Genomic DNA, 23,563 nt, shown 5'->3' with positions numbered 1-23,563 from the left:
TTTGTTACATTCTTTTTATATTTAAGGGTGAATGCTTAGGTGTGTACGGTACAGCATTATCAGACTCAGATTACAGAACTGTGATTGTTAGCCCTAACTTGCAGGTGGCTACAGAATTGTGGCCATCAAAACTAGGAAAGGAGGAAATTCCCATCCCACCACCCTGAACCTAATAATAATAATGGCATCCTTTGCTTCTCTTGCTCATGTTAGAAAAACGAAACCTAATTAATCTACAAGTCAGACATAAAATTTTTGGAAAATTAAAAGCAATAAGTATTTCACAAAAAGTGCAAACAATTTTATTGTGGCTAGTCTCTTTGTATACATCTGAAAAGAAAATTGCAGCCCATAATAATCACGCAACATCAAACATGAATCATTCTTTTTAAAGCCACTAGTGCGAATGAGAGGCCTTTGTATCTTTATCCTGCTTGTTTATCTGCATGTTTTTTAATTTCGCATAAATTTATAAACATATTCCTACAATTCCCCATTTGGAATAAAGTGACATTGTGCTAAAGCAATTTGCTGTAGTCACAATATTGACATAATTGAGTTTATGAATTTATGATCCTGCTAAAAGAAATATTAGCAGTTTTCTGAAGAAGCACTTGGATGCTGCTAATGGCTACTTTGACAACAGCCACTGCATCAACAACTTGCAACAGCAAGCAAGCTTTCTTGTGCAAACACTTGTAAAGGGTCGGACTACCGGCCCCCACCACTCGATTACACACTGTTGGACAAAGTTAAAAAGACTGTAACTTGGACCTTTGCAAAAACTGGTTTTAGATGTTATTAAATCACTTTACCTCTTTGATTGTTGAGACTAGCATGCAGACCAAAAGGAAAAAAATTTGTACAATAACAAATACCACATCACAATGACCAATGACTAGCTTTCATCCAATGCTATCCATATTACATTATTTTTAAAAGTCTGTGACAGAGTAGACTGGCCCACAATTAAGGGAGTCATGGTTAGGGCCAAGAACATAGCTCCTTACTTGGTAAACACTAGAGACTGGCACATCCAATGGTTTCTTCTTTAAAAACAAAACTGTACATATCTATATTATTACATCACAATGTGAGCATGCACAAATATACAGAAAATGTGCTAATACTTTTTCATTAACTAGTAAATAAAGGTTAGACCAAAAAATATTACAAAATGGTACATTATGAAATTTGCATTTGATAAACATGAAGTAAAACCTAATGCTGAAAGTAGCTGCCATTAACAAATGGAAAAAGGAAGTGGGAAACCCTAGAGTTGTGACTCAGAGCATGAGATGCTGGAAACAAAATTTGAGTGCAAGGTAGTCTGTGCTTGGTGACAGCATCTGTTATGAATGTCATAAACAAATAATAATCAACATAAAGGTTGGTTTAACTGATCTGTAGGTTTAGCCACTCTTTCTGGACTTCAACAAATATTTAATTCCCACCAAACGCCTCAAAAATTGATTTGAATGTCTTTGCTGTTTCTCTGTTTGGGATTTGCATGCATGCATATTCAGGTGCATGAGGATAGATATGAGAGAATTTGGGAACCAATGTCTGGAATGCCTAGCCTGAAGTTTTCAAGACTGGGCCTAACATCCACCTCTTTTGAGAATACACATATCTCTAATAGCTGGTGGTTTCCAGCCTTCTCTTCCCCTGGTCTACTCCCTCAGTTTTTTTCCCCCTCTTTTACTTTGTAAACTGTTTCTCAAACTGCTCTTTTGTTTGAGCTCATTGGCAAAGCTTTCTTTATCATCATCATCATATGCATTAGCAGATTAGGCATAAAAAAAATGGCCATGAATAAATTGGCTGAAAATAAGCTAAAATTTATAGGTGAGCACACACGTACATCATATTGCAATAAGTAAGAAGTTGAAAGTATTTCCTATGAAACTAGATTTTAAAAAAAAATCAGTAAATTGTTTACAATTCCTAAACTTACCTAAATAAATGGTCAATATTTATTTGTCCAAAATAAAGTTTTGGCTTAAGAGGATTTTTTTGGATGAATTTTTTTTCTCGGTGAAGTCTAATATTGCTTGGCTGAAAAGTGCCAACTGATTGTACATTTTAATATTTGATGCACTAATCAAAATTTGAAAACTGCAAGTGCACCTCTACACATTTAAAGCTAAATACAGTATATCACAGACAAAAATTGTAAGCATTAGTAATTTAGTATCTCCCACACAATATTCTGAGGAAATTCTCAAGTCTGAATGTACCAGCACATACTCTTGAATGCACCCAACTTATGTATGGCATAAAAACATACCTAAATGAATACATTCATGCATAAATGAATTTGTGGGCACAAACACTAACACAACAAAATTTCATGCCAACAGAATTACAAAATAGTTTGTAAAATTGTACACAATTGCACACTTTGACTCGGAATCTGATCTTTGAGATGTCACAGTCGACAGCATTTCTTTTTCCACAATATGAAAGGGAACACAAGAAGAACAATAATGAGGTCCACACCCAGCAAAATCATGGCCATGGTCTGTACATTTCCTGTCTCATGGGGGCCAGAGGGAGGAAACTGAGCACGATAAACGTTGAAAATCTGGGTGCGGGTGTGATGTTCCTGGACAACCCGCCAGACGTGCTTCATGATGGCAGCTTCTTTACCCTGGTAGTCTTCTGGCACCATGCCAACCATTACCTGGCTATGATGGTAGCCTATGCCAAGAAACTCTTTCAAAATTGACGTCTTTTTCACTGCACCGGCAAACAACGGAGACATGTCCCCCACTGACACACCCGCTGCTGTGGCCAACCTGCTCAGCACTGGTGTAATTTTCTCCTCCCCCTTTAAGTCAACCAGTGTCTCTGCAGCATTCCACAGCTGGTCCAGGACAACTGTGGGAGCCAGAAAGACATCATCCTGGCAGGCATGAACTGCATGGAAATACTCAGATGGTCTGTCTTTAGTCACTATGTTGCATAAGAGTGTGGTGTTGGCAGAAAGTTGGTTGCGGTAACGATGCAAGTATGGCAGAAGTTTATGAACATCCACCACCACATTATCCTCACTTACCATTACAAACAGTGCCTGAGGGCAGTGCGCATGCACCCACTGGGCAGCCCCTCTTACCTTTGTGGTAAGGTTAGCATGAACTTTGTCTTGTTCATCAAACTGATGAAAGACGTCACCAAAGATGGTGCTCTCCCGCAAGACAGAAGCCTCAACTGGTGCCTGAACATGAGTGAAGAGGAAAACAGTTTGCATCACATGCCCATGAATACGGTGTCTTGCGGCCCAGGTGTTGCGGATGACAGTGCGACGATCTAGGTGGGCAAAAATCGTTCTTACTACAACTACCAGAAGCACCTCAGGGTGAGTAGCACAACCTGCAAATCCCCCAACTGCACTCTGGTTGTACATCTTCGTGTGTGAAGGTTGAGACCAAATTTTGCTCTACAATGAACACTCCTTACAAAACTAGGTTATTCCAGCATATAGGCCCCTTCGCTACTTGTCATTGCGCTAACTGGTGGATTCTTGATGTGATCATGGTACCCAATTAGGCTCCACTATAGCTCCTTCAGGCTTGATTATATTCACTTTACATAATCATTTTGATTATGCAATCCTTTCAAATGTAAACCAATACCATGTGAATGCAGCTGCTTTTAAATCTCCACCAGATCGAAGCATGTGTGTTCTGCATCATACTGATGACTGTGCTTCTTGGTTAACTGCATCACCTTGGCTCTAAGACATAACAAACAGCTTAAGATATGACCAACGAATGAAAGCATTAATTTTGGGTACAGACGATCACAAATGAAAGACTGTTGAAATACACACAGAACAGCACTAACTTATATATAACACGTTTAAGAGAAGTTTAGTTTATTCCTTGTTACTCCTCAAGGAGCATATAGGGCAGATGGTACTGTTTCGATTTCTGTAACAGCGGTTTTTTGTTGTTTTTTTTTATACATGAGTGGGTTGCTAGCTCAAAGCAACAACACCAACCTGGAGGGCCAAGGCTCCTGCCAACATAGCTCTGTGGATCGACGAGACACGCAAGCCACCACACCACTACAAGGTAAGTTGCACCAATTGGTGGTGGTAAGAGAAGTATAATAGCATAAAATGTGTAATACCACTGACCCAAGGAACCTTGATAAATATCACATCTCAAGTGTCAAATACAATTAAGTAAACGATAACTATATAGAGTTATTGTTTCTTTTTAGCAATTCGCCTGAGATTTTGTCGCTAAACTGAATCGTGTACTGAAAGTTAAACAATGCGTTGTTTCGCTCATTCTGCTCTCACGATGTACGGAACCATACAAAACTTTGGTCAGCTATAAGCCTAAGAAATTGGACTTGCACATTTTTTTTTTCATCTTTATCTCAACCCGTTGTACGGAAAACATCAGATAAACAAAATAGAAAGAGCGCGGACAATGGGGTGATCCCATACCCAGAACCTAAAGGTAATGAGTTGTTAGACAACGGCCCGAATCAGACACACTTGTCGCGCCCATTGAAGGAAACAGGGAGCACCGACAGTATCTATACATCCTACCAAATAATCAGCATATACAAAATGTTAATGGATCGAACCAGATAGTAATAATACTAGCAAGAAAAACGATGAAAATGTCACTTGTCACCTTTTGTTTCGCTTTTTCAAGGGGAGCATACAAGAAATTAATTTAATCAAAAATGATTTATAGATCTATAGTGTCTGTTAAGCACGTATGTACACAGCAAATAAATTTACGTAACCTACTTCGATTTCACATCGTTTTATATGAATGGAGTTGTCGAAAGCTAGATAATTAAGAAAACTATTGTAAACTCTAAATTTTGTAACTTCTCCCTTCTCTTCGTCAGATTGTAAATAAAGATGGCGTCAGAACAATACCCCCTCCACGCTGCCGTATTTGAAGGTGATATTAGACGTGTTGCCCAGTTACTTCGAACACACGACCTCAGTGAAAAAGACATACATGGTGTGCTATTTTTTATTACTTATTTATTTTAATTGAAAATGAGTTGTTCTTACTATATTGCTGTTTATGACATCATACATTTATACAAATAGGATCATTTATTTTTCATTAGTGATGCCTGAAGGATGAAGTAACCACTGAAGTTCACTGACATAAACAAATCTCCTAACTCACTTAGTAGCCTCTTGCACAAATCTTTGTTATGCTTTGTTATGCTATGATGTGTATGAACTGTTGTAGGACTAATCTAGGATTGATCCACCCTATCGACGGTAGTCACTGAGTCATACTGTTTCTATTACAGCGAATATTGTCAAGGGAAAAAATCACTCTAAAACCGTTCCTAATAGTGTACCCCGCAGATTATCTTTCATTCGGTAATATTTAACACCGCTAATATAAAATTTAAAGGAATATTGGTGCACTTGATTTTGAATTTTTGACCAGACACACAAGCTAGGTCACTGAAGTATTAATTAAAGTACTATTTAACTGCCGGGTAATTATCGCCGCATCAAAGGCTAATACTTAAGCGCTGCTTTACTTTGGTATCATTTTAACGGCATACATATATTAATAAATGGCAGGTGAAATCTACAAAACGAGAAAAAGCTTTGTATAAAAGAAGTTAGACTGCAGCATAAGACCTACTATGTATTTTAATATGATGGAACCTAAATAAGTTAAGCTAATCTGCTAGATAAGAAACTGTTGGTCCACACAGATTTTTCTATAATTTTAGCCTTAAATTTAGGAGAGCTTTGAATGCACACAACTTGAAAAAAAGGGTTAAAATTAGGAATAGAGTTTGGGTTAGGATTAAGTTTTTCTGTTTTCAGGGTGTGTGCCATGGCATTCATAACACCTTGTCAATGTGTCATGAGCTCTCCAAAAGTTGTTCTACAGATTTTTAAAGAATTTTATAGATCTGTAGCATCTGTATGTTAATGTATGAGCAGGGAAAGGGCATTAATTTAAAAAGTCAGTATATGATGTCATCATACCTTCTTGTCTATTTTGCAATGTGGTCAGCATGCATGCACCATGTTTTATCATCCACTTCAGGTTTAGCAACAGCTTAGCAATATCAGGCTTGTGTGTGCTGCTCTGCCAGACATTTTACCTGAACATTTTTGCATCATCAGTCAAAATTTAGAAAGGTCAGGCAACAAGAAAGAGCCAAATCAATGTTTGGTTTTAAAAATTGGTTTGTCTCCTATCTTAAGTGATGCACACTGTTGGCCTTTGGAAAGTGAATATATCAGCTGTGTTTCACATTTTATTATATTATCCTATATGCTCCTTGTAATTTAAGTAACCATTTATTTTCCTTAATATATACAACTCATTATTATTAACCTTCAATTAGGTTAATGAAAAAGTTGTAATTTTCTTGTTTTTATTCTGTGTGTTTGTGTGTGTGTTTGCGTGTGCTTGCATATGCCTGTTTGTGCCCTCATGCTTTCAGGAAATACACCACTACATTTGGCAGTGATGCTTGGTCGCAAAGGTAAAAGTATATTTTGTTTTGTTGGTTTGTGTTGATCGATTGATTAGTCAATTAATTTTTAGATTAAGTTACAGAGATGACATATCTATGAACACGTTAAGACATAGACAGCAAGTCTTTTCTCTCTGAGTACTTAAGTACCTGAAAATAAAGAATGGGTTTTATGCCTTCTACACGGTTGCCTTAGAAGGGAAAGAATTCTTTATTCTAGCAAGCATTGTTGGAATAAAGATTTTAGAAAATGTGTTTTATTGCTGATGTGTAAATAGAAAAAAGAGTCACCTTCTTTGTGTGTTCGATAGATGCTGACAAAGCACACAACATTACATTTGTTTGACACTTCCATACATTGTGATCCCTCTTATCATGCTGCAATCACCACACATTTACATCACCTCATCTAGACTGCTTATATTTGAGTGTAAATTTGCATGTTTCTGTTGCAGCTCTCATGCTCTTTTTTGTGGGACTTTAAATTCCTGTAGCAATTACATCCTAATATTAATAAGACAGTGCTGCTAATATCATGCTTAGATTAATATAGCCATCTAATGAAAGGCTGAATGGGGGACATATGCTTAACATTTCTGAGTAGGTAGATGATGTGACTGAAAGATTGATGGATGGGGTGGGGGTTGAAGTTTTGGTTGGATTGCATAAAGTGAAGATCATTAACAGATTACAATGTAGGAATTGGTATTTGGGTTTGATGCTGACATAGCTCAAGTCTGAATAGCCAATTATTTAGCTGACTGAGCATCATGGGGACAAAGATATTGCTCTGAAAATACCAAGACAAAAATGTAAAGCAGCATGGTTGCTACCCAAGTAGAGAAATAGAAAAGTTTCAACAGCAGAACTGAGCTGAGAGTAGATGGGGTGTAGTTTTGTTAAGAGTGCTGTAATGGTGCAACAGGATTTTACCCTGTTGTGATTAGTAAATTGCAGTCAATGTGCATGCACTCCACTTGTGTCAGTGGGTCAGTCAGAAATGCAGGATCTTCTGGCTTTGTTTCCTTTAGTTATGCTTGAAGTCTGTTTGTGGGAGGAAGTTCACATTTTCCTTTTAAAAAAAAGATCTTTTCCTGTGCAGTGATTGAATGGGCAAGTTTGTGCTGGCTCTTTCATAAAATTTTTCGTGACGGTTTATCAGCAGTGTGTTAAGCAGAGATTGAGAGGCAGTGTGTGGGTGGAGGGGAAGAGTAAGCAAGCATACATATTTGTGCCTATATAATTCTGACAAGTTACTATTAATTAAGGTATTTTTTTTCTTGGCTGTTGTCTTTTTTCCTGATTCATTACTTGGGAAGAATAGTTACAGAGTACAGTAACAGGCAAAGAGTACAAAGAATGTATATAAAAAATATTGTCAACAGAGTGTGTGCACCTGTTGCTAGCCCACAATGCACCAGTGAAGATAAAAAATGCTCAGGGCTGGACCCCATTGGCAGAGGCAATTAGTTATGGCAACAGACAAACAGGTAAGACGAAATTTCAGCCTTTATGTGTGTGTGTGCGCGCGCGCGTGCGCACACGCTCAGATTATTGAGTGAACTTTATTTAAAGAACAGTTGTTCTTTCAAAGGGGGAATATAAAACTCAAATATATCATTAAAGATCCAACAACAAAGCAATTTAAATAAAACATGAATAATTGCCAGCATCATCTTGGGGTTAAAGCAATTTATTCAGCTGTAACATCTCTCCCCTATGTCTCTTTCTTACATGTATGCATGCACACATACATATTCATCCACAAGCATGCATGTGTGTGTGTGTGAGAGAGAGAGAAGAGTGAGTGACAGGGATAAGGAAAAGAGGACAAAGAACATTGGGGTGAGGGGGGTAGGCATGGGATTGTTTGTCTACTGAATTTGATATACTATTTGTAGTACATACTGCTAGTAGGAATGTGTGTGAGTAAATATATATATATCCACACTGAATATCTCAAGAACCATTAAAGGGTGAAAGAATAGAGAATCTTGAACTAATAGAAACATGCCTTTGCAAATGAACATTGGCTAGTTAAAGTGTCATCTCATTAACAGTACTGTCAGTGCTTCGTAAACTGAAGCAACAGGCGCGAGAGGCATTGGAGGAAAGAAGACCAGCTCTTGTGCAAGCTCTGCGAGAAATCGATGATTTTTGCCTTGAGTTAAAGTGGGACTTTCATAGTTGGGGTGAGTCTTTTTTTAAGATTTGTGTGTGTAGTTTTAGTTTATGCTTGGTCTAAATTTATAAAGAAAAGGTACAGAAGAACTATACTACTTTTTTGCTCTTTTTATGTTTGCATGCATTTTTTTTAGTCTTCAGATGTATAAATCAGAGTACATCATGTGAAAATACATCATTGTCATCATTGCTGCAGTTATGATTAATTGTAAATAACAAAATATTTCCAACAGTTCCACTTGTGTCTCGGATTCTGCCATCAGACATCTGCAAGATCTACAAAAAAGGTGCCTGTATAAGGTACAGTGCTTTAGATTACATCTGTTCTTCCGTACTTTTTCTGATTTTATTTTTTTTTTTCATACTTTTCTTGTGTTGTATCCTCTACCATTAAGATCACATGAAGGACTTATTTTTGTTACATTTCATAACTTGCTGTACTGCACACGTTACAAGTTCTAGACTATTATGAATTTATGTGTGTGTATATGTGTATATGACTTCATGCATACTTGTATGTGTATACAAGCACACAATATTTTTGTAATATGCTTTCTCAGACTATTCTGTGGTAAGTATTTGTAGATGCATTAGTTTTTTTTTTCCTGTGCGTGTCTGTTCGTGTTCGTGCTTGCATATCCTTATGTGGATTAATTATTTTAAAACCCTAACAGGCTAGATACCACCCTAGTAGACTTCAATGATATGCACTGGGATAGGGGAGACATTTCCTTTATCTTCAATGGAGATCAACAACCACAGTCATCACTGACAGTTCTCGATAATCGACTTGGTGTATACCAGCGCATTCGTTATGAGGTGGGTAATGTTTTTACTGTGATGAACCTGTTTCTGACATTATAAAATGCAAGATACAAAGTGGAATAGCATGAGATGTTTGGTGATGATATAAGACAGTTGAGGGCTACTTTTAAAATGAGGGGTTGACACCTTTTCATAAGATGGTACGAACAATGCAGCTTATGGTACTTTGTTAGATAGCTGCTAATATTTGTTGATTGATGGCTTGGTCATTGTCACAGCTGTCGCTGCTTAAAATACATGATAATTGAAAAGAACACAGTAATTCACATATACATCAAAGAGTTACTCATTATAATTACACAAGACTGCTGACACTGGTTGATGTTAACCATGACTCTGCTTTTGGCAGTCCTGATTCCCCTTTCATAATCATTCACATTCAGTCTGTTGGTAAGGTTGTTCACTTCTCTGTTGGTGCTTGCCAGCAGATCAATGTGGTCTGCAAGGCATAGGTTGTATCTGGGTCTCTCATTGATATAGATGGAAGTGGAACTTTACTTTGGCAGCTGTGTCAACTGCTGTATGAAAAAAGCCTCCTTTTCGGTTATCCAGTAGAAATACCATTGTTGAGCTCTTGCACAGAACTTTCATGGCTTGAATAAAGCCCTCTTCAGTATTTTATTTTTGCATCACATGGTACAACCACTCATGCCAGACTTTGTCAAATGCCATTTAAAGTTGATGAAGTTGTTGAAGAAATCCCTCTGGTGTTGTAGATGTTCTTCTATCAGTATGTGACACGTGAAGCCAGCCTTATTTTCTGCTGACAGTTCCTCAGTGGTGTTGCTGATGCAATTTTGGATTTCTTTCAGAAGGACCTTGCTTAGGTGGCTTATGGCTTAGTTTTGGCACAGTTCACTGTTGTCGTTCTTTGGAAAGGGTATGAGTAGTGATTGCATCCATTCTTTAGGCTATTTTTATGTTCCCAGATTCTTTGGCATGGAGCAACAAGAGCGTTTATTGTTTAATCTGCTCAGCTGGGATGTTGTCAATGTGTTGAACACAATAATAAACATTTATTTATAAAGCAAGTATGCGAATTTACAAAACCCTTTCAATGAAAAGTTTAATCTGAAGTCTTAACATAGGTAACAGGATTTCTTCTACCAATCAAGTCTATCAGTATTAAATTAGTTATTATAGTAAGTTAGAGTGTTGAGGACTTCAGGTTTAAATGTAATGTTGTTTACTTACAACATTTTAAAGATTTTTTTTTCAGTTTAATTTTACTATATAATGCATTTGCTTGTATGTGATGATTAACACAAGAGAAGGCTTGTCTTGGCATCCTATCCAGGAGAGTGACCTTGAACTTGAAGAGGAAGTTGATATACTAATGAGTAGCGACATAATCGCAGCACAGATGTCCACAAAGAACATCACATTTTCTCGTGCTCAGAGTGGCTGGTTATTTCGTGAAGATAAAACAGTGAGTGTCATTTTTTTTATTAAGTGATTTTTGTTTAAAATATTTGAGCTTGTTATTGTATTACTGTTGGACACATATCAAAAGATGTTTTTTAAATTTTAGAATTAAAGGTAAGATTTTTACACTCTGCATGACACCTCAAGATGAAAGACATTTCCTGCAATAATCTTTGAAAACATTTTAGGACATTTAGCATCTTTTGCGCAAGAAATGTAAATCGCATTAATCCAGATGATATGTAAAACCTCAGTATTAATGGTAATATATTGTCATTTAATGATATCACAGTTGTAAATAGTATTAGAATTACTTTCTTCTTGCTAAACGAATATTTTTTTTTGGTTATGTTTCTGTAGGAGATGGTTGGGGATTTCAAAGCAGACTTTTATTATGTGAATGGTCTTATACTGGAATCTAGGAAAAGGTAAGATTTAGCAGAACATGTTCACTTGCATGGTTAATGTAAGTTATAACATGATGCAGAAATACTGATATCTCGGTTTGATCTCTATGACCATGCAAATATTTTAATGGTGAAGAGTATGGTGACAAGCTTTCAAAACAATTCCGAGTTTTGTAAGATGATAGATTTTGTTTTCCTTGTGTCTAAAAATTCCAATGACTTATTTTTAAAAGTGATACATAGAAATAACAATCATTGGCAGGCGGGAGCACCTTAGCCCTGAAGATGTACAGAAGAACAAAGCCTTGATGGAAAATATAGGTCGTGGAACATGGGACGCTACCCAGGTAGAAGACAGTATATTGTATAGTCAGAACAGCTAATTGTCATTCGACTTATTTGAAGATCCCATTTCTTTAAGCCTTTATTTTGTTAAGCTGCCTAAAATATTAGGGAAAAAATATTGACTTATTGAAATCAATAAATGTTAAAATCAAATTAAATTATCTTAATGCATAGGTACATTTATTGCTAGACCTCATCATCATCATTGTTGGTATGCATTTAGAATGATAAATTGGTTTCACCTTGAAATGCATTGCTGGAGCTATTACTCTACCTTCCAAATGTCTGAAGTAAGGTCTTTTAAAAAAGCAACATTATTAGATGAGAATATCTAGGGAATGTAGGACAGGTGCATATTTTATAGAGAGCAGGTCTTGTGGGCTTCGTAACAGCTGGGATTTTTCTTTTGTTTTCATTTTTCTTAGCAGCAGGTAGAAAGACGGCAATCTTTGACGCCTCCTGAACCATGCAGTGTCATTTGGGAAGAATACATTCAAGCAGAGCCAGGCCGACCCCCATGTCTAGGCAGGCCATTAGTGGCTAAAGAGAGTGCCAAAGCTTTCAAAGCAACAGTTGCCATGGTATGTTGCAAAGTGAGCTGGTAGTGTCATGCTGTCAATAACTGGTTAATTATGTCTTGCAAGAGGTCATTGACTGGTACATTCAGTTAATAATCCTCGTTTCTCTTTTCTTAAAAACAAAAAAAATCAGGCTAGGATGAATGATGGTAAAACCAAAGAAGACATTAATTATTTAGCTTTTGGTGAATGTGTTTCAGAGTGATGATTTTCCCATGACAGTTGGCATGTGAGTATTACAGAAAATATATTTTATATTTCTTTATATTTATTCTCTGCTTTATTGAACCTTCTTATATTTTTTAATCCCTTAAGATAAATATTATTGTTTTTGAAAAGTCTTATCAAAAATGTTCGAGGATGTAACATATGAAGACTTAGAAGTTGAACTTATAAGATTCAAGCAGATAAGCTTGCTTGTTCTTTTTTTTGTTAAATTGTCTTAATATTAAATATTTTGATGATATTTACTAAGGAGTGAAATTGATATTGATGGATGGATTGATTTGTGGGAGTATTTTATTTGTTGAAAACATTTATCTGTAAATTTCAGTTTGTTGGTATACAATCTAGTAAAATTTAGTTTACAAAACTATTTATTGCTATTGGATATATCTTTTCACCAGGCTGCTAGATGTCCTGGAAGTGGTAGCACCTTTCAAGCAGTTCCAGAAACTCCGAGATTTCATGATGTCTCGTCTACCTCCTGGATTTCCAGTACGAATAGGTATGTTCATTGTCGTAGGTAAATTTATGGTTCCCATGAACGCATTTGAAGGGCATGAATCCCATAGCCTTGTGGCTAGAAGGGCAGAAAATGTGTTTAGTATTTCAGTGTGTTAAGGGTAAAACACCTAAAGCTGAGCTCTCTCCTTCCTTTGTCTTTACCTTTCCCTGATTTTTAGGTAGTCTTTTCAAAAAGTTGCTTGATGGGCAGAGAAAATTTTCCTGCCATAGGCTAAAGCAGTCCGTGACCTTTTGCTTCACTGTTGAGTGCACTACCACCAGGCTATAAAGTTCTCAGTTTGTCAAATGACTGTAAATGGATGTTTAAGAAATGTTCCTGCTGATAATCAGAGAACGCTTACCCTGTAGTTTGTTGCATTCAGAGTTTGGTGTGTTAGTAGGACTGAACAAATTCAGAATCCCTCGTGAAAATTCTGTTAAGTTCTTCAGGTGTTAAATTTGTGTGCAGAAATTCCTGTCTTTCCAACGGTCACAGCAAAAGTTACCTTCACATCATTTGAATGGCGGGATGACCTTGGGCCAGAGTTGTTTGTTATCCCCGAGGACTACCGTGAGGACTCCAGCCGGTTTCCAGATTTATGACTCTCCCTTCTCTGTGACTTCATCCACGTTCTCACCAGCATTCGCCATGCACATCCATTTGTCATGGACAAGTCATCAAGTACATCTTCCACCGCCGCCTCAGCAACAATTTCCAGCACAGCCTGTGATACTTCCTCCACTCTTGGCAGAACTGTTGTCGAAGTGTATGATTCGTCTGTTGTTAAGTGCAACTCAGCAGAAACTGATGAGGACAGTGTGTTTGTTGCCATAAAGCAAGTCAGGGATGACAAGGAAATCACAAATGCAGCATCTCAGGCCACTTGTTGTGATCAGCACAGCAAAGCTGGTAAAAGAAGAATGTTGGACAAATTTTTAGCTTCCTTTTACCGCACAGAAACCACTGGTTCAAAATTGTCCATAGCACAGTCGGCATACTGTCGTTCTGTAGCAGACTTGCGGGTTCAAGCTTTTAGTCCCTCTTGCTCAGGACAGCAACTGGTTGTGTGTGATTCAGGCTGTGGCACAAGTTGGGACAAAGTTTGCCCCTGCATTGCTGTGGACATTCCTGTGACAGTCTTGGGTTTGGCAGGATCTGAGGTGACACTGCTGTTTCCTAAAATGTAGCATAGAACCTTGATTTTTTACATTTTCCTACCTAGCTCTTACTCTGTCAGCTTGTCAGATTATCTTTTTATAGTACATGACAACAAAGTGTGGAACTACTGACCAATCCACCCTTTGTGTTCCTGTGCTTCAGTATTCCCCATAAAGTTCCTTAAAGTATGGTACTTTTCTGCAAAGTTCAGAGCTTGTAGGTGGATTTCCTACAAACACATGATTTAGTTAGTATCTTTTTTCTGTATAAAATGCAATTTTTTTGGAGGGAAAAGTGATAAACTTTTATCATTTCAGCAGCTACTGCAGACACCATTTTAGTATGAGCATATTTTAAGTCTTTGCCTTTTAAATTAAACAAGCAGCCATTCAAGAATGATAGAATAACATCTTGCCTGCAGTTTAGGACAGGAAAGTTTCAAATATTTCTTTTGCACATAATTTTTTTTATTTTTAAAAGATCTGAGGTTGTCACATAAATTGATGCTGGAAATGAGACATTTGTGAATTTGTGATGGTGAGGGGGAAACAATATAAATATAAATCATTTTTGCATCTTTCTATTTTAAATAATCACCACAACGAAATCTGGAGCCTTTTTAAAAAAAGAAATTGAAACTTAGTCACTATTTTTTCATGATGGCACAGTCTGTATTTGAAATCATTTGTCTCTTTCTGGACAACATTTGCTGATCACAGCCGAAAATTTTTCTTCTCCTAATTTTGTTTTCTACGGCTTTCTCTTAGCTCTTGTTACAGTCTGCATTTATGTGCATCTTGTTATGTAATACTTTTAACTACATTCTTTTGCTTTCTCTGATTTGTTCCTTATGAAAAACATTAAGATTTTAACTGAAATTGCATGTGGCATGTAACAGTTGATATTTTTTTTTTTAATGTTTTGTTTCTTCTGGTTTTGACCTTTTTTTCTTTCTTTCTGTCCTTCCATTGCATGACAGAGCATATTTAATCATCTCATGATTTTCTCAGCTTCTTCTCTAAGACTTTGTTATCACAAATTGGTTGTCACAGAGACACCATCAACATGTGCCAAAGTGTCTGAAAATAGAAGTAGAACTTCAGTATATGTAGTCTCCACTTACAAACGCTAAATGCAACAAAAGATTGTACGAATAAGTGAACGAAAGAAAATTTTTAAATAATGGATGTTTTTTGCTCACCAAAATTCAAGTTTGAGCAGCCTGTAATTTTTTTTTTTAACCACTGCATGTATATGTTGAGGAAAGTTGAAAATAGCAACAACAGCTATAGTTGAAAGCAGGAACCTGCATCTCCATGCTTTATGAACATGAATGTATATGGCTGAAATAGATCAGGGTTGAATAACCACAGTAATGACCTTTTAGCACACCTGAGGCCATTTGAAATGATAAAATAATTACCATGGAAATAGATACACTAACCACTGTTGAAGGTAATCATGTTTGAATTGTGCTGTGCAGGATATTATTTCTTATATTAGTAACAGAAAATGCTGAATAGCACTGTTGCTGTTAAAATTTAGGCAATAGGAATTTTGCGTTAGGTCTGTGTGACTGCAAATTCTTGCAGAACAGTTCTGCTTTCTGGGTTGTCTCCTCTAACCAGCTGTGCAGCAAATGCTGCTACACGTAGTAGAAATTTTTTAACCACTACTGTGTAAATATTAAGATGAAGCAAAACTCCATAAGAGAACAAGCTACCAGTGAGGTTTTGAGCATAAATTGCAACAACTTTACCCATAAGTCGTGCTTGACCTTTTCCCCTCCACTTTATTTCTCAGTTTGATTTTGTTCCCCATCTCTTCTGTAGCATTTTTCTGTGTACTTCACTTTGAAACTTGTAGTCTTATCAAGGTTCTAACCAATTATGGTGACTGCAAGGATAAGGACCATCACTCTCCTATCATAGCAGTTTTGCTGCAGACTCTTTCTGACATGGTATGTTACAGCTGCCTGAGTGGGCTTTCTCAGGGACCATAACTTTTCATCATCAATGAAACAGGTAGGGAGGGGCTGGGGGTGAAGGGGACCTTTTCATTGAGCTCATCAGCCCAAGTCTTGTCTCCCTCTCCTCATTGTAGATCATGGGCTAGTGTGAAGAAGGCTTAGCTTTTCATTGGTATGCCGCTGATGTAATTAAGAAACAGTAAGCCAGGCATTCATGAGATGCCATCAGAAAGTACAGATTGGCCCTCTCTCACTTTACCTTTTCTTTCTCTCCAGGTGTATGCATGCAGATTTTAACCTGGTTAGCTATAGTGTGAGCATGGCAACAGTTTACAAGTTGAACTGAGATCAGCATCTGATCACCTTGCACACTGGTCCTCTGTGATCAGTTTTCCTTTGTAAATACATGTTGGAATCCGATTTTTCGATGGGGATGTGATCATGTTAAGCCTGTAACTCTGTATGTGTGGATGGGTGATTAGGTGAGCGAGAGGTATCTTTTACTGCTAAACAGCTTTTTACATGTTTGTTTATGTTTTCTTCATGGATATCTGCATGCACCTGCCACAGATGTCCGAATTTGTAGCCTTTTGGTAAGCCAGATATACTTTAAAGACTGCACAAAATAACTCAGAAGCAAGAATTTGACTTGCTGCCATTGCAAAAAAAAAAAAAAAATCCCCAACAAAAAACACCTGTACCTAAAGGAAAAGAAAATGATCGTCTTGTTCCATAGGGTTCACGGTTGGCATAACATGATTTTCTTTAGGAAATTCTGTTTTGCTTTTAGCAAGCCTTGGTGTGCACCATGATACTTTCTCCATTTGTTTCCACTATACATTTGACATCAATTACATTGACAATTTCAAGAAAGGCAATCTGCTGTAAATGAACTGAACTATTTTAGTTAGAAATGTATAAGCTATCTTTGGCAAAAGAAAAACAAAATTGTTTGTTAGACTTGTCAAATCATTGTTGCAGAATCCAAGGCTGAGTGTAATACTGTTCAAATGAAAGAGATAAGACTAATTGGTAAATGCAAAGCTGTTTCAATAGTTGCAGATGTCCCGTTACTACTTTTAAGCATGAGTATTTGCATCATAGCACAGTTGCCTGACTTGCGTCATTTAATTTCATAGCTTATTTAAAAACAGCAGGAAAAAAATGTGCCCATGGTCTCACACAGTGTGACTGAAAATACCTAAAAGACTTACAGGTGTTCACTTGATAACAGACATTGAAAAAGACAACATTTAATTAGTTTGTAGACAGGGTGATTGCAAGTCTTCACATCTACTTTGTGAGTTTCATGATTATGTTTTTAACATTCTGAAGTTGTTCATTTTTCATATGCTTTGTCTTTATTTCAATCACCCGAAAAACTTGAGAACAAAAGTGGCTTAGTCACCTCTTAAAATCTGAAAAATGTAAACACCCACTGTAAATTGAGAAATTTGACAAGCATGCATATCATCTTCACAGGCAGGAATACTATAACACAAAGACTAGACTTGTGACAAATCTTGGAATTAGACATAATAGTGAAAAAAAACGGGTCCAAAGGCACTGCAAAGTGGTTACAGTTAAGCACAATTGATAAGAGTGTTGATGTAGATACAGGTGTGACTGCAGATTATTTGGAAGGTTGATGGCAGTGTAATGAGCCTGATTTTCTTAGTGTAGATTGCTCCTCATGGAGAGTTTGATTGTGAGAGCGTGTTTTGAGGATGGTCACCTTTCATCTTCAGGCAGCAAGAATGACTGTATCATGCATTTTGTCAGTAGGGTTATGTTGACCACTTTCAAGATCTGCCATAGCAACGAGGTACTGTTTTAATCAGTACATCTGAAAATTGTGTGTAATTTAGGTAGGAGTGTATGTGTGCAAATGATTGTGTATGAGCAGCATAAAAACTTGAGTGTACGGGCTGGCAAGTTTGTGGAATTTTGTGGCCAGATCTTGGTCAGTGCACTTTGCAATCAAATGACTACTATTAATTTTTCTTTGGCAAATCTATTTTATTGGTTGATAAAACTCTTGTGTATATGCATGTTTGCCCGTGTGTGCATGTGTGAGAGCTTGTCTGTGACTGTCTCCACTCGCAGAGAATGACATTGTGCATGTGAATACACGTGTGCCTAGAAATGTTTTAATAAACTGAAAATAAATTCATTTTAACAGCATAGGGATCATCAGCTTTATCTTGGAAGAGTGCTGTTAACTAGGGTAAAGGTAAATAATGAAGTGTGAAAGGTTGCCAGTCTGTTTTTTGTTTCTACAAAGTAGTCTGTCAGCAACTGTACAGCATAATGTATGAAGCTTGTAGGGCTTTATAAAGTTTTATTGATTTTATTGAATTAAATTCCTTAGTAAAATATGCAGCTTAACTGAAAACAACTTTATCTTAACTGTTTTACAGCTTTGTTGATTACTAACAGTTGAAAAATGACTTTCACTCAGCGGGTAAGGAAGAAATTCTTAACTCTAAAGAGTTAAAGAACATTTTCATAATTACAACTATGCTATGCCCTTTTAAAAAAGTATTTAATGAGCAGTCTTAACTCATAACTTAAAAAAAAAAAAACTTTTGCTGGAACAGTCTGAGACTTTCAGAATAGAGAAAAGTTTTGTTTTCAAGTATAGCACTAAATGTGAGGTAAAGACTAAGTATCATTGTACCAACAAAACAGTGATTTATTCATCTGCTGTGAGTTGCTAAAGCTTGGCTTTGTGTCTGAAGTAAACTCTCCTTAGGCATAGAATGTATTTGAGTCAACAGCAGTTCTAGTATTCAGAGCAAAATGATTGCAGCTTTCCCAGTCACTAACAAGTGGATGATGATTCTGTACTGTTTTTCTTTTCTCCCAGTCCTCCAACAAACTTGGTATGTCGGCCCTGTGCCAGCAGGCTACCTGTGCTCCTACTGGTCACATCAACATTTAAAAAAGCTAGCCGACGCCCAAGATGTGATACTCGAGCCTCCACCACAACGGTGTCACCTGGATTTGCAGCCTTCATAAACCTGCAATGAGCACATCAACACTGCACAGCTGAATAGATTGTAGCCTTGAGATTTAAAAAAGCAAATAGCACCAAAAACACACCCTCCCCCAAAATAAAATGACAGATATCTCAAATTTGTTTTAACAAACTAGTGAGACTTATGACAAGTGATAAAATGTTATGGTGAGAAAGCTTTTGTTACTAATTTGAGGCATAATCAGTAAGAGACAGTGAATGTTTGAAATCTACATCCTGTTGCCATAAAATTATATTCTCTATTTAGCATATCTTGTTCCATTGTATGCCTGCACAGACATAGAAATATCCTTCACAATCCATAGTGCACATAAATTAAAATACATAAATAACATGATCATATGCTTGGATGTATTTTATGAAATAGTGAATGAAGTAATATGACATCCTAGTTCAGAGGTAAAATGTAAAGTGTGTACATACGAAATGCTTAGATCCACACTGACGCCTGGTACATTCTTGCCAACAGAAACTAGAGCCCATGTGGAGACACTGTCTACCATGGTTGCAACAGCACCACCATGCAAGGTCCCAATACCATTCAGCAACTCCGGGGTCACTGGAATCTTGCATTTCACATGCCCCTCTGATCCTCCAGTTATGATGGCCTGAAAAAAGACTTGCTTAAATATTTCCATTCTTGCTGAGCCAAACCAGTCTTAAATATCACCCTTATGCAGCTGCCATGGAAACTTCAGGTAAAAAAAAATATATGTATATACAAGAATATATACATGGATAAGGAAACAGCATGACATAATTTTGTATGTTAACATTTGTGTTGTAAACGGATATTTCTTTCACACTCACCAATTTATAGTATATTAATATTGCCGCAGTTTTTCAGCTCATCATTACACTAAGAACATTTTTAGTCACTGCAGCATAGAAACAGTATTTTTTATATTATATTTTGTAAACTATACTCCGATATACCTTGCTGAGCACAGCGGAATCAAATCTTCCACTGCTGATACGCTTCTTGGCAAACGCGCGCATTATTTCCAGTGCTCGAGCTGCTTTGTGTGGCATGGCTGATTAGTAGCTCCTTCGACGAAATTGTCAATGGGATTACAAAAGAGAGCACTTCAGATTTTCAGAATTTACATTCTGTTTTGCTGAAAGCACATCAGAAACAAGAACCGAACTGCTGTCCTTGAGATCACACAAGGGAAGCTATTCTGAAGGTGCCTCAACTTACGCAAGGAGCTGCAGTATGCTCCCCTTAAAATCGAAGCCGACGGAGAATATTGTAGTCAGCAGCACGGCGGTCTTACGGGATACTGACGTACATGGAATCCGAGATTTTCTACAAATTATTTCTTTCTTTGAAAGGTCTGGGTTAGGGGAAATAAATTTCACACAAAAAGAAGCAGGTGCATGAGGCATTAAAGACAACGTAGAAACAAGCTTTGGAATCACTTGCTGCTGAAGATGTGTGGTGCATTGGAACGAGAGGCATCCCTTGCTCAGACTTTGAGTGTCACTACTGTTCAGAGATGTGCATCACTCGTTCACTTTATCCGGTGACATATTCATATGGTTATTTCCACCTTTAATGAGGGAGAGAAAAAAAAATCAGATAGCATGGAAAATGTGTCATGCATGGTTCTCCCATCCCGATCACAATTATTTTTTTTTCACAGGTAACATGGCAAGAAAACTTCAGCTAATAAAAGCACTATTATGAATGGCTTTGACAACAAGAGATTAAAAAAAACTTATTTATAAAGATTTTTATACATTATATATTTGCCCGTCTGAGAACACAAGCCCTCACAGACATAGCCCAGACCCGATCCCTAACCCAAACCTATCCTTTACCCTTATACTGACCCAAATCTTAACCCAAACTCCAACTTAAAATCCAATTCTTAACCATAAAGACTAACCCCAACGCTAATTCCTGCAATAGCTAGAGAGCTGAAAGGGGAAAAAAAAAGAACCTTACCTCACAAAAATCAAGCCAACAGCTTCTATACACAATAATCCTCGTTGCATCACAGCATCTTTACCGAAACTCGTAAAAAAGTTAAACTATTTCATTCTCTCTCTCTCTCTTTGAACTCTTTTTGATTGGCTAAAATGTACATGCCTGATTCCTATTGGGATAAACACTATCGCTTTCGTGGGGCGTGGTCCCTAGCCTGCACGTCCAGTCACGCAACTCACTGCAACAGCACTTGTACACGGTGTAGAAGAGGATGGGGAAGAGAAGAATGACCGTCACCGATATAATGCGTGTTTCTTCGTTCAAATGCTCATGGCAGGGATCCATTCACCAATAAGGGCGCGAGCTGTCACGAACGTTGATGCCGTGTCGTCTGATCAGAGAGAGAGAAAGAAAACAGCTTCAATGGAATTAGTGTCTGAGCTATAATCCATAGCGTTTAACTGCAGAACAGCTGGCCCTGGCATAAATTTGACTTGGACATCTACTCTTGAAGTTTTGGGGTTTTTGTTTGTTTGTTTGTCGTTACTGCAAAGTCAAGCTTTATCACTTTATGTGTTTCGACTTATCAATGCATTTGTGTGTGTGTGTGTGTGTGTGTGAGGAGAGAGTGGAACCTTGATTATCTGGTCTTCGATGAGGATATCTTTCGTATGTCCTATGACCTATGGCAAAACCTTGTCAGCATCGGTGTCCTACGGCATCATTCAATCAGCGTTTAGAAACTTTCTTAGTGTCGTGCGCTAACCGAAAAGTGTTATATGTGCGTGGCTTAGCTTATAACAACCTTTCACAGGGAGCATTTCATACGAGGTACAACATTTAATAATAAATGCCAAATTTATAAAGCGCATACTCACTCTATTAAGGAGCATGCTCTTAGCGCTTACGAACAAGAACGAAGCATGGACAGCACCAAGGGACAGGGAAAAAAAAAGAACACATGAAATATAAAAGAATAGACAATACATGTAGTACTAATGAAAAATAAAATCAAATACAGAAAAACAAAAGAGTTGAGAGTAACATGATATTGCAAAAGGAAGAGTGTGACAAAGGACTAGCATTATGGGAAAGGTTGTTAGGAGTAAAGTTTACGGAAGAGACGTATTTTCAGTGCACGTGTAAAGGATTCAATAGTGGGTAGGTGGCAGTCTGATGACAGTCACTTTCACTGTTACCTGCTTTTGCCTAAGTAATAATTTTATGTAGTTAGCAGAAACAAAGCAAAATGATGAGGAGAATTTGCAAACTCCTCACGTCAATAAAACTGAAGCGTTGCAAGAACATAAGATAGAAGCGAGAGTCCTATGTCGAATTTGTTCAAGAAAACGCTTTAAACAAAACCTCAAAAGGTAAGATTTTCACTGTTAATACATACGTTAACATTTGCGACTTCAAAAAAAATTTCGCTTATCCACGATTTTGGGTTATCCGGACGACGAGTGTTGGATCGGATAATCGAAGTTCTGCTGTCTTTTATCCTCTGTGATATACTGCAAATAAATACTGTACAGTTCAAAGCTTGATCACGAAGAAGAAAAAAGTTCTTAAAAATCAAAACAAAATGATGGCAATGAGATGAAGAAGCTAAGGAAAATTGAGTAAGAAGAGGACGTGGAAGAGGAGTTGGGAGGAGTAGGGAATTTAACCATGGGATAAAAGTTACGAAAACAAAGTTAGTAGATATTACCAATGCTGCTTTCACTTGTCCCTGTGCAAGGTTTCCTTGGTTATGGACAAGCAGACGCAGGCCATCAGCTAGAGAACGGCGTGACCTATAGCCTCTTTCTAACTACTTGACGTCAGGATGCAGCGTCACTGACAGATAACGTCAATGCCGCGTGCGCTTGACCATGACATCACACCTCTGTGACGACAGAGTTTTTGACGTCATGACTTCTCTTTGTTCTTGTACCGCCCAGTCGTCCATGATACCCACGACACCCTGGGTGAAACACATGGTGGGTGGCTCGCTTAAAATAAATTAGTCAGATACCTTAAAGTGTTTAAAGATTCACGGGAGCTAGAGCTTTCGGACGAATTGTTTTCATTCTATCTGCAAGATACTGTCAGAACACAACCTCCTACCGTTTGCCTTCGTCAAACACAGATTAAAGTCACATGACGTCGGCTTAGTATAGAAATGTATTTACGTCGTCAAGGCAACAGCCACGGGAAGAGCTAAAAATATGCCATAAAATAAACAAACATAACAATGTGTACAGTCGATGCATGAATAGAAGAGAAGGGATGTCGCTTCATCCCATGCTGGAACCGGGCAGTTTGTGATAAATTTACCTTTCTTACCAAAATATTTCACTTCGGTGGGTTCTTGAAAGTGCAAATTTGAATTACAGTAGTAGTTCATTCATTAATAAGGTTCCTGTTAATTTTACTCTGTGCACTCTTGTACCTTGCTATATACACAGATAGACATGGATCTCTAAGGTGAC

At 37.4% G+C, this 23,563-nt stretch overlaps 3 protein-coding genes across 8 annotated transcripts; 1 reads left to right on the top strand and 2 right to left on the bottom strand.

Annotated features, from left to right (window-relative positions):
* Positions 1 to 285: 285 nt before the first annotated feature.
* LOC112573265 lies at positions 286 to 4,848 on the bottom strand. Of its 3 annotated transcripts, none has more exons than XM_025253475.1 (2): positions 4,775 to 4,848; positions 286 to 3,739 (listed from the first exon to the last, which is right to left on the bottom strand). In XM_025253475.1, exon 2 carries the CDS (start codon positions 3,407 to 3,409, stop codon positions 2,432 to 2,434), a length of 978 nt encoding a protein of 325 aa, XP_025109260.1. In that variant the 5' UTR covers positions 3,410 to 3,739; positions 4,775 to 4,848; the 3' UTR covers positions 286 to 2,431. The 3 variants fall into 3 exon arrangements, with proteins under 3 accessions (XP_025109260.1, XP_025109259.1, XP_025109258.1); XM_025253474.1 differs by lacking the exon at positions 4,775 to 4,848 and adding an exon at positions 4,656 to 4,732; XM_025253473.1 differs by lacking the exon at positions 4,775 to 4,848 and adding an exon at positions 4,007 to 4,658.
* Positions 4,061 to 16,794, top strand: LOC112573264 (ankyrin repeat domain-containing protein 13C-like). 3 transcript variants are annotated; one of them, XM_025253471.1, is made up of 14 exons: positions 4,061 to 4,079; positions 4,879 to 4,997; positions 6,466 to 6,507; positions 7,884 to 7,988; positions 8,559 to 8,690; positions 8,916 to 8,982; positions 9,357 to 9,501; positions 10,805 to 10,936; positions 11,293 to 11,360; positions 11,602 to 11,686; positions 12,110 to 12,265; positions 12,463 to 12,491; positions 12,889 to 12,989; positions 13,458 to 16,794. In XM_025253471.1, the coding sequence occupies exons 2-14, from the start codon at positions 4,892 to 4,894 to the stop codon at positions 13,589 to 13,591; spliced, it is 1,302 nt and encodes a 433-aa protein (XP_025109256.1). In that variant the 5' UTR covers positions 4,061 to 4,079; positions 4,879 to 4,891; the 3' UTR covers positions 13,592 to 16,794. The 3 variants fall into 3 exon arrangements, with proteins under 3 accessions (XP_025109256.1, XP_025109257.1, XP_025109255.1); XM_025253472.1 differs by lacking the exon at positions 4,061 to 4,079 and adding an exon at positions 4,653 to 4,740 and having other exon boundaries at positions 12,113 to 12,265; XM_025253470.1 differs by lacking the exon at positions 4,061 to 4,079 and adding an exon at positions 4,653 to 4,740.
* A 1,656-nt stretch (positions 16,795 to 18,450) lies between these two features.
* LOC112573266 (acyl-coenzyme A thioesterase 13-like) lies at positions 18,451 to 22,947 on the bottom strand. 2 transcript variants are annotated; one of them, XM_025253476.1, is made up of 6 exons: positions 22,801 to 22,947; positions 22,489 to 22,603; positions 21,329 to 21,480; positions 20,093 to 20,709; positions 19,580 to 19,764; positions 18,451 to 19,139 (listed from the first exon to the last, which is right to left on the bottom strand). In XM_025253476.1, exons 4-6 carry the CDS (start codon positions 20,186 to 20,188, stop codon positions 18,941 to 18,943), a joined length of 480 nt encoding a protein of 159 aa, XP_025109261.1. In that variant the 5' UTR covers positions 20,189 to 20,709; positions 21,329 to 21,480; positions 22,489 to 22,603; positions 22,801 to 22,947; the 3' UTR covers positions 18,451 to 18,940. The 2 variants fall into 2 exon arrangements, with proteins under 2 accessions (XP_025109261.1, XP_025109262.1); XM_025253477.1 differs by lacking the exon at positions 22,489 to 22,603 and having other exon boundaries at positions 22,801 to 22,817.
* Between the last annotated feature and the right edge of the window lie 616 nt (positions 22,948 to 23,563).

Source organism: Pomacea canaliculata, linkage group LG10 (assembly GCF_003073045.1).
Source record: "Pomacea canaliculata isolate SZHN2017 linkage group LG10, ASM307304v1, whole genome shotgun sequence".
Classification (NCBI taxonomy): Eukaryota; Metazoa; Mollusca; class Gastropoda; order Architaenioglossa; family Ampullariidae; genus Pomacea; species Pomacea canaliculata.
This window is presented reverse-complemented; position numbering and strand designations above follow the sequence as displayed.

Bases quoted from the DNA above. Each gene is read 5' to 3' on its own strand.
- LOC112573265 (XM_025253475.1), bottom strand. From the start codon at position 3,409: ATGTACAACCAGAGTGCAGTTGGGGGATTTGCAGGTTGTGCTACTCAC.
- LOC112573264 (XM_025253471.1), top strand. From the start codon at position 4,892: ATGGCGTCAGAACAATACCCCCTCCACGCTGCCGTATTTGAAGGTGAT. The intron at 6,508-7,883 runs GTAAAAGTATAT...TATTGTCAACAG, and splicing joins AGTGATGCTTGGTCGCAAAG to AGTGTGTGCACCTGTTGCTA. The intron at 11,687-12,109 runs GTAGAAGACAGT...CATTTTTCTTAG, and splicing joins GAACATGGGACGCTACCCAG to CAGCAGGTAGAAAGACGGCA.
- LOC112573266 (XM_025253476.1), bottom strand. From the start codon at position 20,188: ATGCCACACAAAGCAGCTCGAGCACTGGAAATAATGCGCGCGTTTGCC. The intron at 19,765-20,092 runs GTATATCGGAGT...GTCTTTTTTCAG, and splicing joins ATTCCGCTGTGCTCAGCAAG to GCCATCATAACTGGAGGATC. The intron at 19,140-19,579 runs GTATGTACACAC...TGCTCATTGCAG, and splicing joins AGTGTGGATCTAAGCATTTC to GTTTATGAAGGCTGCAAATC.